At 45.2% G+C, this 14,690-nt stretch overlaps 1 protein-coding gene across 5 annotated transcripts in view; it reads left to right on the top strand.

The window, feature by feature from the left end:
- PITPNM2 (phosphatidylinositol transfer protein membrane associated 2) overlaps positions 1-14,690 on the top strand; it is a 125,191-nt gene that overhangs the window by 74,141 nt on the left and 36,360 nt on the right. For all 5 annotated transcript variants that reach the window (XM_021532744.3, XM_021532743.3, XM_021532739.2 and 2 more), the window contains 4 exons: positions 1,965-2,179; positions 4,004-4,125; positions 5,433-5,666; positions 12,095-12,418. In XM_021532744.3, the coding sequence (XP_021388419.1) occupies positions 1,965-2,179; positions 4,004-4,125; positions 5,433-5,666; positions 12,095-12,418 (895 nt within the window). The remainder of the gene's footprint in view (positions 1-1,964; positions 2,180-4,003; positions 4,126-5,432; positions 5,667-12,094; positions 12,419-14,690) is intronic.

Genomic DNA, 14,690 nt, shown 5'->3' with positions numbered 1-14,690 from the left:
TGGGTTCTTCAGGGTTCTAGCTGTGAGGTGAGAATCAGGCAGCTCAGCCCCATGCAGAGAAGTTTTTGTTAAAACTGACTGAACGGGGAAAAGTGAAATGGGGAATAGCAGTGTTAGTGAGTAAAACCCCTCAATGGATTTTGGTCCCAAATGAGGAATTGCAGAATTGCCTGGAAGTGCTGTAACTCTGCAGTCTAGAAGGGAGTTTTGAATAACCTGGCACGAAGAAAACCCATCTTCCCTCTGTTTCTGACTTCCATGTGCTTCTGCCATATAATAAAACTCTAAATCTCTATAATTTCTATCAACTGTTTAGAGCAGATGCCGTGCAATTATTCTGTCTGACACTTCCACTGTGTTGGCTGGGTTACTGCCTTTTCTGAGACCTTTGAATTAACCAGATTTTGGGGTCATCAAGATTATTTAATGTTATTGTCATAAATATTTGTACAGGACTTGGTCAGTGCTTATATAAGAAGTGAAAGACAGTAGTTTGTTAGAAGAGGATGTGTGCTTTAATGAACTGCCAGCTGAGTGTTAGAAATAAACTGTAACAAAATACTTCTCTGTTTTTTGTTGCTTTTTTTTTTTTTCTATTGCTGTTTATGGGATAGGAGAAAAGTGATTATTTAGATTGTCAGTTATTTAAGTTTGTTAGTTATGGCTGTTTAAATTAAAAATCACTGGAGAGTCTTTATAAACAGGGCTACTTACTTCTAAGCAGCTCTGTTGGCTTAACATCCTGTCCTCAAAAGATAAGAAGTTGATCTCTTGCATCTTATTAATAATTTTCTGTTAAACCATGTTATCCTTTGAATTGTTTGTATGCCAAAAATGAAGAGTTGTTATTGTGTTACATTTCACAGTTGATTCTTGGTATAAAATTCCTTTTTTGCCCCCTTAATTTCCAAAGTACTGCGCTTTCAAATACAAACAATAATCTCAAAATGCTAACAGAATGAATCTGTTGTTTGGAAATGATGAAGGTTATAAATCATCCAATCTGCTGAAATGTGTGAGAAATTAATAAATATTTGGTTTGCCTCTAGCTCATCTTAGAAGCACTGAAATTACTATTTTTTTATTGAAGGAATTTTTGCCAGGTTTTCACTGAAGGACAGTCCTACAAATAAGCCAAAATGCGGAGGCTGCCAGGGGGTGCAGTGATCGTTCTGGCAAACTTGGGTTGTTTCTTCTAAATATCTTAATTAGCAGAGCAAAGTCTCCAAGCTGTTCTTGGAGAGCTGCTGCTGGGCCAGATCACATGCAACAAGCCCTCAAATCCTGTGGGTGTAGGTCACAGAATAATCTTTATCACTGCAATCACGGAATCATTGAGGTTGGAAAGGACCTCTGAGATCATCACTCCAACCTGTGACTAATTCCCAGCTTGCCAACTCAACCAGAGCACTGAGTGCCACATGCAGTCATTTCTTGAGCACCTCCAGGGGTGGTGGCTCCAATGCCTGACCCCTCTTCCAGTGAAGAAGTTCTTCCTGGTGTCCAGCCTGAGGTGCTGCTGCAGCAGGAGTGTGTGTGATTCTTCACACTCACATCACCACGGGGCTGTGCCAGGTTGGACAAACTCCCCTTGGCTGATGCAAAAGGGTTTTGTGCTGTTGGGTGGTTCGGAGCTGGAGCCAAGGGGTTGGGGTGTGATGTGTTACCTGTTCCAGGAACAGGAGTTGAGATGCTCCATTCAAACTGAGCATCCAAATGGAAATTGGCATGGCGTCCTGAATAAATCAAATCTCTGTGTTGGCCAGATGAATCTCTAAATTTTGATTTTATAATGTCTAGGTTTGATAATCTTAGTGCTGGGGTGCTGCTACAGCTCTGCTGTGCTCAGAAGGAGTCCTAGAAACCATCCCCAGTGTCCAGGTGCTTTGAGAGCCAAGTCCTCGTATGATGCCCTGGAAAATGAACATTTTGGTGATGTATTTGTGATCTGTTTTCCCTTTCAGAAAAAGAGCAGAGAGGAGACATGTGGGGAAGGCAGTGGAGTGGAGATCCTGGAGAACAGGCCCTACGTGGACGGCCCGGGGGGCAGCGGGCAGTACACGCACAAGGTTTACCACATTGGCATGCACATCCCCAGCTGGTTCCGCTCCATCCTGCCCAAGGCAGCTCTGCGCGTCGAGGAGGAGTCCTGGAATGCTTATCCTTACACAAGGACAAGGTAAATCTGGGCAAAAATGTCCACAGCTGTTTCCTGTCGGAGTCCAGCACATCCCTCTGGCTGCCCTGGCTGTCTCCAGACCTTGGCAGGGGGCTCTTGACCTTAGCACAAAGTCAATAAAACCTGTGGCTTTGATTTTAGCCCATGGAAAAAACTGCCAACTCTGTATGAGGAATTAAAAACCACAAGGGTTTGAGTAGTGTGATATTTGAATTGACCCAGGGTGGAAAATTAGAATTTTGGGGTTTTTAGAATGTAATTCAGGGGTACAATCTGGAGGGATTTGGGTGTGTCCTAGCCTTCTTCTCCTTCTTGTCCTCCATGTCTTGCTGTGATGGTGACACTTTTCTATTGGTTTAAGGCAGAGATTCAATGTCTAACACAGGTGATGGGCACTGGCACAAATCTGTAAACATACAACACGTAGTTTTGAGTATATAATGTGGGAGCTGCTTGAGGCAGACTGCCATGGCTTCTCTACTAGATGGACCATGGCAGGTCAGAAAGAGAATGTTATAGATAAGGAGAAATAAATAACTTTGAAAACTCGACCTTACACATTCCTCTTCTTTGGCTGCATGGGCTGGGGAACAAGAATTTTACAATTTCGGGGTCATTCCAAGCAGAACTGACCCCATCAGCTTCCCTGTGTTAAAGACAGGGCTTGATGTCACTCTCTAGCATGGCATTGCCCTCTCCAGTAATATCTTGGGTCAAGTCCAGCAACTCGGGTCAAGTCCTAAAATTCCTGTGCAGTGCTTGGTCTCAGGAGTTTGCCTGGACTGACTGCACACCTGCCTGAGAATTTGTGGCTCCTTGCTGTAAAATGTGGAGCTGTTTTGTCTGTCAAAGCTTGGGCAATCATGAATGGTTTCTATTTGTATCTGCTTAACATTGCAGATCTCTGCACGCTTGGGGAGGTTATAAATGTGCACAGTGCTGGGACAGATGTCATGCTGAATCCTGTCAGGGAAGACAGGATGCATTTGTACAGGGGAAAGAAAAATCTTAATAAATAAATAAATAATCACAGCACTTTTTTCCTGAGAACTGTCTGTCATTTAACTAGAAAATAACAAACCTACATCCTATAGTTTTCACCCTGAGGAGGGAAGAGAGCCAGAGGCTCTGTGGAGCCCTCTGGGACCTCCTTGTTTCATCTGATTTTGTCAGGGAGGACTTCACACACCCTGGAAAAAAATAACCTTTGTGCCAGTTACTCCATTTTAGAGCATTTGCTCTTTTTCAGATTTACAAATCTGATTTTCCTGACATCTTGCACAATAAAAAGGCTTTAATGGGTATTTCGACTTCTATGAAAAATCTGGAAAATTTTTCTGGTTTTGTTTTAGCTGGTCTCTGCAAGTAACATCAATCCTGGGAAGGTGGGGAGTCTGTGTGTGCATATGGGCTGTTGCCAGTGACTGAGTATAATGGAACTGCCTGACTTTTAAGTGATTAAAGTTCACTTCCAGTCAGTTTTTATCTCTTCTCTTGAAATGCCTATGAGTCAATCAGTTGGCCAGGAAACCTGTGCTGCACAGAACTAGTTCATGTTTTATTCTGCCACAGGTTCCAGGCAGGAGCTTTGCTTTTCTCCTTGCACAGGTGCATTTCCTGGTGTCCTTGTAACAGTATCCAGCTTTTTAATGTAGTAGGCCCAAAATTTATCTCCTTGCTGAAAACTGGTGAACTCCTGTCTTAAGAAGTAATTAAAGAACAATCTCTAGTTGGTATTTTAAGCATATCTGAAGGAAAACATGAGTGAAGGCTGGCTGGGATTTGAGGTTGATTTACTCTAAGCTGTGTTGTTCTGGCTCCCAGGTACACGTGTCCTTTTGTGGAGAAGTTCTCTATTGATATTGAGACCTACTACAAAACTGACCCAGGAGACCATAACAACGTGTTCAACCTTTCTGCTGCCGAAAAAAGACAAACCATTTTAGGTAAACAGCCTTCTTCCTCTACTTTTCCCTGGTTTTGTCTTTTTCTTTTTTTGACTTGGTGTGCCCATCTGCCTGTCCATCCTCCCTAAACACCCACCTGCACCCTGTCAGTGCCACTGCAAGAAGGGTTACATCAAGTAGGGTGGGGATACCAAAATGCTTTCTAGTCTTGATGTAAATTCCGTGGAAATAATTTGAATGCCCCATCAATAAATTTAAGCTGATGCATTTCCATCTTATTTATGCAGCTCCCAAGAGGAGTAAGACATCTAATGAATTGGGGGTAATAAGTAGAAATAACCATAAAAGAGGAAAAAAAAAGCTGTATAATTGTGAAAATATTGCTGTTTATTTGTGTTGCTCCTTCATGTATATGAAAATTATTCCTATCTGCACTTTCGAAGCATGAAGTTGCATTTAATTTTTGTTCCCTCTCCTTTGAGTCCTGCCCTCATGTAGGCTAACACTCACTTCACAACTGCCTTTAGAAGATTGAGTTAACGTAAGGAATTAATGAGAAAAGGCAAAAGTATTTCAAAAAAGTACTTTTGTACTTCACTTCATCTGTCCTCATTGCTGAGCAGGCTGGAGTCCCACCAGTGCACTGAGAGGTGTCACAGAGCTGTCACTTCTGGGGAAGTGTGATCCTGCCCTTCAATCCAAACTTCAGATGCTTCTGCTGAGCTCTGGGGGTTGCAGGTCTTTAAAATATGTTAATTCACTCCACTCCTGCTGCAGCTTCCACTTCTCCATTGTTGGGTTGCTAATTAGGCCTTTAGTTAAACTTTCTGCTTCCCACAGTACATCTGGGCCAACAATAGCAGGTGAGGAGTTCCCAGTCCCCTCCTCTGATGGACCCAGAGATGAGATGTTCCATGGGCAATGTCTGCTCCAGAGCAGGGCAGGTGTGTTTAACTGTCTTCCCTGAGACAGCTGCAGCACTGAGTGGTATTAGAAAAGCTGGAAGGTGGAATGTGCAACAGATCTGTGTGGAGCTGGAAAGGCAGAGTGTGCAGAGCTGCCAGAGTGCCATGGATCTGCAGTTACTGTGGGCAAAAACAGCTATTTGGAGCAAAGCCTCTGTTTGCTGGAACTGTGTGTGCTCATTCCTCTGGCAGAGCTGATCTCTGCCCAGCAGCAGTGTATAAACAATTTAAATATCAGTCGTTTAAGTGTAAGTAAAAAGAAACTAAATTGCTGTAATGCTTCTGGTACTTACTACAACAGAAATAACTCATGAAAAATTTTGGTTTTGTGTTTTGCTCAGGAAAAGGAAAGGTTTAACCGTTTCTGTTCTCTTTCTATAGATCCTATTGATATTGTTAAAGATCCTATCCCTCCCCACGAATACAAAGCTGAGGAGGATCCAAAGCTGTATAAATCAGTGAAGACTAAAAGAGGACCCCTGTCAGAAGATTGGATTCAGGAGTACAAGAACAACCCTGGGAAATACCCCATCATGTGTGCATACAAACTGTGTAAAGTGGAGTTCAGATACTGGGGGATGCAGTCGAAAATCGAGCGCTTTATCCACGATGTTGGTGAGCATTTATGTCTTGCAGAGTTCACTCCTTAATGTTTATCCTGAATTGAAACATGAAGGTGAGGTATGTGCAATGCATCACATTCCAGGACACGTCTGTGAAGAGACTCTCAGATCTGATGACTCTGTGGGTCAGCTCAGAAAAAATCCTGTTATTCTGTCACTTATAATTGTGGCATGTGCAAATCCAAACCATGTGTGCCCACTGAAAAGGTTTCCAATCCTGTGTAGGCAACATCTTGCATTCTCCTTCTTTTATTTTTTTTTTTTAAGATAAACCTGCCAGATAATTTTTAAACTCTGCCAGTCTTCTTTATTGTGAGCAAAATCTATCCTGAAGGGCTGCCTAAAGAAATCAGCTTCACTTCAGTGTCCTGAGTGGTTCCAGAAAACCACTCCCTGGAGCATCCCTAGTTTCTACCTGCCTTGTGACAGAGCTGGTGGGTCTCTGTGTAGCTCTGAGTTATGAGTAAATGTCTTTTGATGGATGTGTCATTTTTAGGTCAGGGCTTTTAAGGAGGAGGTGGATGTGTCTGGGAGTAACTAAGTGGAGACAGTACAGGTGGTGGCAGTGCTGGCAGAAATTTGTTCTTTGCAGAAAATCTATAAAACACCTGATACAGTTTCTGAGGTTTGCCACAAATGATGAGATCTATGGTCAAGTGGAAAACCTAGTGTTTTAAAGGAGCATTCCCATCTGAAAGGGCTGAGGTCTGGCTGTCCTCTGGCAAAGAAAATGCCAAAAAAAGGATACGTAAAGGTTGCTACCACTTTCCTGTGCACTGAGAATCCTTCTGCATGACCTCTACAACTCTGCTTTTGATGTGCAAGTCTTCATGAAGTGCCTGATTCTAGCATAAGTAATTTTCAAGCTCTTTGCAGTCACACTGTGCTCCTGAGAGCTAATGTGAAAACCACTGATAGAGCAGTGGAGAATAGTGTGCACCTCTCTCTGAATGCTCTCAGATTGTTTTCTTACAGCTCCTTTGCTTTTCTTTGGGCAGGGATGGAAGCTTTTCCTGCTGTAGGCTGTGTTACAAGTGCCTCTCTGCACTGAACTCCCTTGGCGTTTTGGAGGCACGGGTTAATTTAGTGTATGCTGGAAAACACGGAGGCAGAATAACAACTCCATTGTATCTGTTAAATGAAAAAGGAGCATGTGACTCTTCCAGTTCAGAGGTGTTTGGCATAGATTAACTGTGGTCCCTTAGAAATATTGCTTTTGTATTCGGTGAAAGATTGCCTGCCATTTCCCTCTTGATTGAGGCTTTGCACAGAGCAGAGCCGGTTCATTGTCTGCCTTTCAAAAGCTTTTCCAGCCTGTTATAAAGATGGCAAATAGTGTTTTTCAAAGTGGTTAAGATGCATAAAATCAGGGAAGTCTTTTAGGTAAGATGTAGAAGTAGAGTGAAAAGTGAGAGTAAAAGCTTGGGGTATCTGCAGGAGCTGTTGTGGCCTCTCCCTGCCCTGGGATACCTGTGGGGAAGCCATCAGTGGGCAAAGTGCCCCAGCATTTGTACCAAAGCCAGCAGTGCATGAGGATGTTTAAGCTGGAAAGATGTGGTTGCAACAGGACTGACCAGGCTTAGGTGCAGATCCTTGTGTGGGGTTTTCACGTGGTGGCCAAAAGCAGATGGAGACATTTGTGCATTGTGCACCTGATGGTGAGCCAAGTTCCCAGGAGCCAGAGTTGTTGTGGTAGGTCAGCCTCTTCTTCCTTGGCATTTTCCTCCTGGTTCCTCTGTTGCCAACTCGAGCAACTTCATTTCTTGGGGAATGAGCCCATCCTGTGCAGGGTCAGCAAGCCAGCAAGGAAACAAACAGCAAGATCCAAACTCTGCCCAGCGAGGAGCAATGCTTAGTGGAGCAAACTAAAATTAGAGAATGGGTTGAAAAAAGAGCAGGTGTGAGGTAAATGATGGATGGCTTGTGCAGTGTGGAAGGGCTGCTGAGCACAGAGGGAGGAACTCTGGGGGACGGTGTTGAAACGTTCTCACTCGTACTGAGTGCAGCAGCCATTCTTTCCCATGACTAATTGGACAGTTACTCAGTGCTTTGACAGCCTGAGACACAGACTAAAATTGTGATTGTGGGCTATTAGTCTGCTTGGCTGTAATATTTGTATGCTTTTTTACTCCTTTCCCATAGATTTTAAGTTTAATTGGACTGGCACTGCATAATGTTCTGCTCCCACTTGCTTCCTAATGGTGCATGTGGGCTCTGAGTCCTTTGTTGTTAAACAAGTGTGTTGACTGTGTATGGGTTATTAATTATATACTGTGGCAAAGTGTGTTCCATCCCAGTAACTGGAGCTTTGTCTAAGCCACTGTGTCCTGTGCTTAATATGCCCAAATTGCTGCACAGTGGTGAAGTGGTGAGGCCCTTTTGCCCAACTTTGGCTTCACAAAAGCACTCTAATGACTCAGTTCATCCATCCACTGCCCACTGGATCCCAAAGGCAGAGTTTTGTCTTTCCAAGGGGAGGGAGGCAGGTGGCAGTTGGCATGATGTGCATGTGACCACAGGCTTTTCTTTGTGAGGCTTCTGAGCAAGGGAGGGCAGGGAAGCAAACAGGTGTGACTGCAGGTGGCCTTTGGTTGGATTGTACTGGCAAGCCTTTGGGAACTCTTGGGACTGTCAGGGAAATAGTGTTGCACGTGGACAATCAGGAATCCTGTATTTGCTGTCAGGAAATTGTGACAGTGCATTTTAAAATTATTTGGGAGGTTGCTTCTGGGTACAGAGGCAATGGGTATCTGAACAGTTGCTTTATTTGGATATTGAGGGCATTAGGGGCAGAATTTGCTGGTGGGTTTTGTGATTTATTTCTGTTGAGATCTTATTACATTTACTATTTTAATTTCACATTGAAAAACAAGCCCAGAATTACAGACCAAAGCTTTTTAAATTCACATGGAGCCACCTTTCTGTCCTGGCTCGTCTAATGGTCATTTACACTTCCTTTTGCATGATGGAGTCCAACACCACAAATCATTTCCAGGAGTCAGCACCTCAAGGATTCAACCAACCTCTGAGTTGTTGAGGTGGTGAGCTGGAAATCAAATTATTTAAATGTTTGCACCCTACTCAGCTCTTCACAGATGATCTTTCTGCACAGCACAGTGGGAAATGTTACAATAATTAAATCAACACATGGTGACGGGTGCTCTGAACTCAGCCTGCACATTTGTGCATGTGTGGTGTTATTGTTTGTTCGTTTTTTTTAAACAAAGCATTGCACTCTGGAGAAATGATAGTCTACTTAATGACTGATAGCCAGCTGGTAGCTGCATCCTTGTCAAAAAATCTCTTCCCATTTTTTTCTGCCTGACTTCAGTGAGGTGTCTGATGAGGCTGTGGGGTTTTCCTCTGCTTCTGAAGAAGAAGGCTCAGATAAGCTTGGGGCATGTTGGTGGAGGGGGAAAACCTGCTGGCAAGGCAAACTTCCAACTGTGCTGCAGCTGGGGCAGTGTATGACAGGGACTTCTGAGGCTGAGTAGGACACATTTACACCTCCTCTCCTTCCAGGCAGAAAAAGGAAAGCCAGCTGGGCCACAGATTCTCTCAGCACTCTTCTGATGGGCATCTGCTCCAAAGAGAGTTTTTCCCAATTACTCTTTCCTGGGTCTGGTGTTTCCCCTCCTTTTCACTTTCCAATAAAAACCTTGTTTTTCTCTAAGATTTTGATACAAAAATGCTTTGAGACTTGTTTGTTTGTTTGTTTTCCACTGCACAGGGAGAGCAGCAGTGTCTGGACAGGTGAGTCTGGACAGTCATTTGTAGCTGGATCCTGGCTCCCTGTCTCTGTGTGGGACACTTGTTGTGTTCCCTGGGTCTCTGCAGGGAGCCTGCTGGCTGGGCAGGAATTCAGTGCCCACTGCTGTGCACAGAGGAACCCCTCAAGTTCTCTTCCCTGGCACTGAAGCCTTTTCTGCAAGCCATGACTTTTATTTCTCCATTTCTTTTGTACCTGCACAGCCTCATTCTCCCCCAAGTTTTCTCCTCGTGTTTAAGAAAGAGAAATGCAGCACTGCTGGCACGTCCCAGGTGAAGGCCAAATGCTGGGAAAGTAATCTGTTTTTTGGACTTCTTAACTAACCTGGAGGGGTAGAGGCACAGCAGCTCTGAAGCCCTGTGGTGCCATCCTATTTTCAAAGGAGCAAAGCTTTAAGGAAGGGTGCTTTAGGATGTCTAATCAAAGGGATGCGAGTAGGGCACATGGGGAGATCTGTGTGTTGGCAGGAAGCAGTGCAGGTGATGTTTGAGATCTAAGAAGGCAGAGAGGAACTTCAAGAGACTTTTTTTTACGCCCAAGTGGTTTTCATGTTCCCTGTGGTGCTAGTCCATTAAAACACAGATACGTGGTTGGTGGCACCTGCGCCTCTACACAGAGAATTTCTGAGGAGTTGGGGCACTGATACATCAAGGCTGAATTCAGGAGCAGGAGTGGAGCCTGCTGAGCCCTTGAACGGGGGAAGCCTTGGGATAAGACCAACATTCACTTCTGTGTCTGATCACAGTCTGTTTTCAAGGTGTTCCAAGCAAGGTGGAATTGCACACCGTGGGTGTGGGAGTCCAAAGGGTGGTGGGGACAGCAAGTGAAATGTTTTATTGGCTTCCAGTGTGGGTGTGATGCAAATTTAATCTTGGGTTTTAAGCTCTGCTGGTTGTCAATCATAACAGGAGGTGAAGAGGCTAAAACATTCTCTTGTAGTTCTGCAAAAAGTAATCTGGCAGGGGAAATAACTCTGAATCTCAACTCAGGTCGAACAGAATTAAGGTGCTGAAGGCTGTCATTCTGCCCCAGAAGGTCACACTCTGCTGGCTCAAACTTGCCTCTCCCTTCTGAAGGTCTGTCACCAAAATACATCAAATATTGATAGATTTAATCTTGCTGTGTAAATGAAGTTCAGGTTGAGCTAGTCCGTGGCGTTAGCTGCTGATCTCAGTGGCCATCTCCTCTTGGCAGCCTGGCTTGGGATGACTGGTGACATTGAGGACTGACCAAAGAGCAGAACAGAAAAAAAGTGCTCAGACCTGGAAGGAGATAAACATATAAAAACATGCTTTTTGTGTGTTTAAGAAAACAGAAAAGTGATTGCTGAAAACCAGCTGGATCTTTAGGCTGAACATCACAGAAGCTGTGACAGTGGTGGGATCTGTTTTCTGTACAGCAGGGAAGCTCGTTGCTGGCAGCACCTTAGAAAATCTGCACATGGTGGGACCATCCCGCTCTGGCCATGCTCCTGGAGATGGAGAGTGGCTTAAGAGGGCTGTCTTACCTCATGGTGGTGCTTAGAGAGCTCCATCTGCAGCTCCCAAAACCTAAATTATTCTAATGTAGCCTGTTGATTGCTCTCTCAATCCCACTGACAGAAAATCCCACTGATGCTTTTGTCTTGTCCTTCAACCCATCTCTGCCTCAGTTTCCTAGTAATTAAAGAGGGGGCAATATTAATTGATTGTTTATTAGCAGAAAAACTCCTGAGGATCAGTTAGTATTTACAGAAGCTTTAAAAGCATCATTACTGTTGTGTGATCCTATTAGAAATAAATAGCAGTTTGGAGGTTTGATCTGTTGTGAGCTTTTAAGGAATAATATTGGTGAAAATCCTGAGTGACTCCTATGTTTTAAAAGTGTTGGGGGGGTGATGATGTTACTGAGTGAGTCTAAGTCTTGGGGAGAGTATCTGTTGCCTGGTCAGGTGCCTTGTGTGTTAATACTGATGCTGCTCTTCCTTTCAGATATATGATACATTGAAATATTATAAATTGGCTTTACCCACTCAATTTTTCTCTTGCAGCAGAAGACAGATGGTATCTGCAAAATAAAGCATCTTTATTCCCTCCCTTACCTTGCTTTCTATCCCATTATCTCAGAAGCTCCAATTTGTGATGCTGTTTCACTGATACATAGAAACCAGGTGCAGAAAACGGGTTTCCAAGGACAGGAATGTGGGATGTGCTTCTGTAGTGTAACAACTGGGGAGGGCTGTGGAGCATCCATCAAGGAATGACTTGAAACTCTCCAGGATTAAAAAAAAATCAGTAGCTTTTTTCTTTTTTCTATTTTCTTTTTTTAATTACTTAGTTATATGTTTCATTTTGAAGGCAGGGTCCAAATGTTACAACTTCTAGAACTTTAGGGAGTTGAAACTGTGGTATGTGTTTGAAAGTTTTCCATCCAAAATTAGGAAATCCTTTTCCAAGTTAAAAGCAGTGACAGGAGACTGGCTGATCTCAGGTTGATTAGGAAGAATTGTGGAAATCAGGTAGATGAAGTGACCGGGTTGCCACCGTGACTGTGTGAAGGTCCAGCACTGCGGGTTGGGTGTCACTGTAATGTCCCTGCAGTGGTTTTGGGAGGGGACCACGTTGGCTGGTGCACTTTGAAGCTCTGCTGACGGGGCTGTTTTGGCTTGGCAGGGCTGCGGAAGGTCATGGTCCGGGCCCACCGACAGGCCTGGTGCTGGCAGGACGAGTGGTACGGGCTCACCATCGAGGACATCCGGCAGCTGGAGAAGGAGGCCCAGCTGATGCTGGCCCAGAAGATGGCCCAGTTCTGCGGTGAGAATGACCCAGAGCAGCACGGTGTCAAGGACACTCCTGGGGAGAAGGACGTGGAGCCCAGCACGGGGTCACCTGCAGACGCCGAGGACGCCTCTGCGAACAGCGACGCGGCCTCGGGCAGGTCGCTCACCAAGCAATGGTCCACCTCCTCCAAGTCCTCACGCTCTTCAAAGAGAGGAGGTAAGATGCTGTCTGTGACTTGCTCTTCTGAACTCATGGAGGTTGGGCTTTTGGGGAGGTGGATCATGTCTCCTTGTGATGGGTGCCTTTGGGATAATGTGTATTAGTCCTGTGAGTCCTGTTAGCTCGGAGGCCTTCTTTGCTGGTGCTGCTGGCTTAGTCTTTTCAGGTGACCTGTTTTGGGTTGGGGAAGGTTTCTAGTCATCCCATAACTGTGAGTCGGTGTCACGTGGCAGAGTTGCCAATGGCAGAAGCACAGAATCTGTAAAAACCCTGTAGAGAAGCAGGCAGGAGCTGGCTGGCAGCACTGGGGCTCAAAAGACAGCCAGCAGCAGAGTTAGTCCTTGTTACTCAGGAGCCACTGGTGGCTTTCTAAGGCCCTTCCATGGTGTTCCCTTCTGGAGATCTGCTTGTCCTTGATACCTGTGTCACAGCAGGTACGTGTGCTCCTTGGCCAGGGTTCTGTGGCACCATGTGCCTGTCATTTCAGGAGGGGTGTTTGGCTCCCTGGGGCTGCACACAGTGAAACATCTCATCAGCTACTGGGGATATTAGGGCAGGAACCCCCAAAGGTGTGTGGGGGCTGCTCCCTTGCCCTGGTAATGATGTGCAGTAGCTGTTTGGAGATAAAACCTCACCCTGGGATTAGGTGGGACTGTACATTGCCTTTGAAACACCATTCAAGGAAGCTTTCAGGATTTTGATGTTAAAGCTCTGCTGTGGATACTCTGTAAGGGCTCAGCTTTAAGTGTTGGATTTTGTTACTCACCTCTCCCTTGGGACTCGCCTCGTTTTGCTGTACTTCCCTTCTTTGGACCTTTCTGTACAAAGGGGTGACTGCCTGGTGAGTTACAGCCACAAGGTTCAAGCTCTCAGCAATTCCCTCTCTCATGAGCCAAGGGCTGCTGGCAGCAGGGAAATAGCTCTCACTGCAAGAGGAGAAAAAAATGATGAAAACCCCAAGGGGCTGGATTTCTTCTAGTGATGGTGGAAGGGAACATCTGGGTGAGTGAAGCTTCTCCATCTGTCATATGCACTAAATATGGGGAGCTGAGTCTCCATTTTTATTTCCCACTCCATCACTGATTTCATCACAGGGTGAATGAGAGAGGAGCGGTAGCTTTACCTTGCGATGACTCACTTGAGTGAGCCCCAGGGAAGAACCTACCAGATGCTTCATAAATCACTGCATAAAGATAAAAATACTGGCTACTTTGCCTACACCAGGATTTTATATTGATGCACCCATCTCCCATTATGCTCCTTGCACAAACCCTCTTTTCCACTGCTGACATGATCACTGGGAGCTGGAGTTTTCAAACCTCTCAGGATTTCACTTGAAGGTTTTCACTGGGAGTAAAGCATGAATTTCTTTTCAACTGCAGAATGTCTCATCTTTTACAAGGAAAAGTAACGAAAGAAATTAATTGTGATGTGCTGGGAAGTACGTCACACAGATATTTTAATCCTCCTTCATGCTGGCAGCACATTACCATATGGAAGCAAGGAGGGCTGTCGCGACGCACCGCCACCTCCAGCTGAAAAAAATGCCTTTTCTCCAGAAGATTTCCCTTTTCTCCACCACCGAGCGAGACCTCTGGCGATGGCAGGACCCTTGTCACCCTCCCCTGTGTTATTAGGTGCTCTATTTTTAGCAGCTATTATGCGAGTGCCTTGACGTCACTCCGGGTGAATGAGCTCTGCTCTGCCACCTCCTCGCTGGCTGCTCCCAGGCTGGGCAGAGGGGTGCTGGGGGCTGCTGAGCTGCAGTTACATGACTCTGCACAGTCCTTGTTCCACGTGACAACCGGGTGGGAGATGAGAAGAATTTTACTTATATTTTCAACTCTGTTGGAACAATAGCGTGAAATGGCTCGTGCGGCTGTCACAGTAACTGGAGCCTTTCAGGCTCTTGTACATGCTGAATGAGAACTTGTCCGTCTCCTCAGGTTTTTGCTGGGTTAGGTGGCTGCTGTGAGTGCTTTGTGTGCTCTGTGTGACAGCACCAGGGGACAAACCCCCTCTTCCATCGTTCTCTGGACAGCTCTCCCTTCAGCAGGCGGCTGTTCCGAGCCAACTTCAGCCGAGAAGTGCTCGGGCTGGATGGTTGCTAAATTATATCTGAAAAAAAAAAGAAAAGAAGGAGCCATAATGTGTATATATTTAGCTCAGAGAACTCTGGAGGCGAAAGTGAAAGGGAGTAGGTAGGTGTGGTAACAGGAGGGCAAACAGCACTACAAGGACTTTGGGGTTTCTCCTTGCTCTGTCAGGA

The sequence above is a fragment of the Lonchura striata genome, chromosome 18 (genome assembly GCF_046129695.1).
Source record: "Lonchura striata isolate bLonStr1 chromosome 18, bLonStr1.mat, whole genome shotgun sequence".
In the NCBI taxonomy this organism is placed as follows: domain Eukaryota; kingdom Metazoa; phylum Chordata; class Aves; order Passeriformes; family Estrildidae; genus Lonchura; species Lonchura striata.
This window is presented reverse-complemented; position numbering and strand designations above follow the sequence as displayed.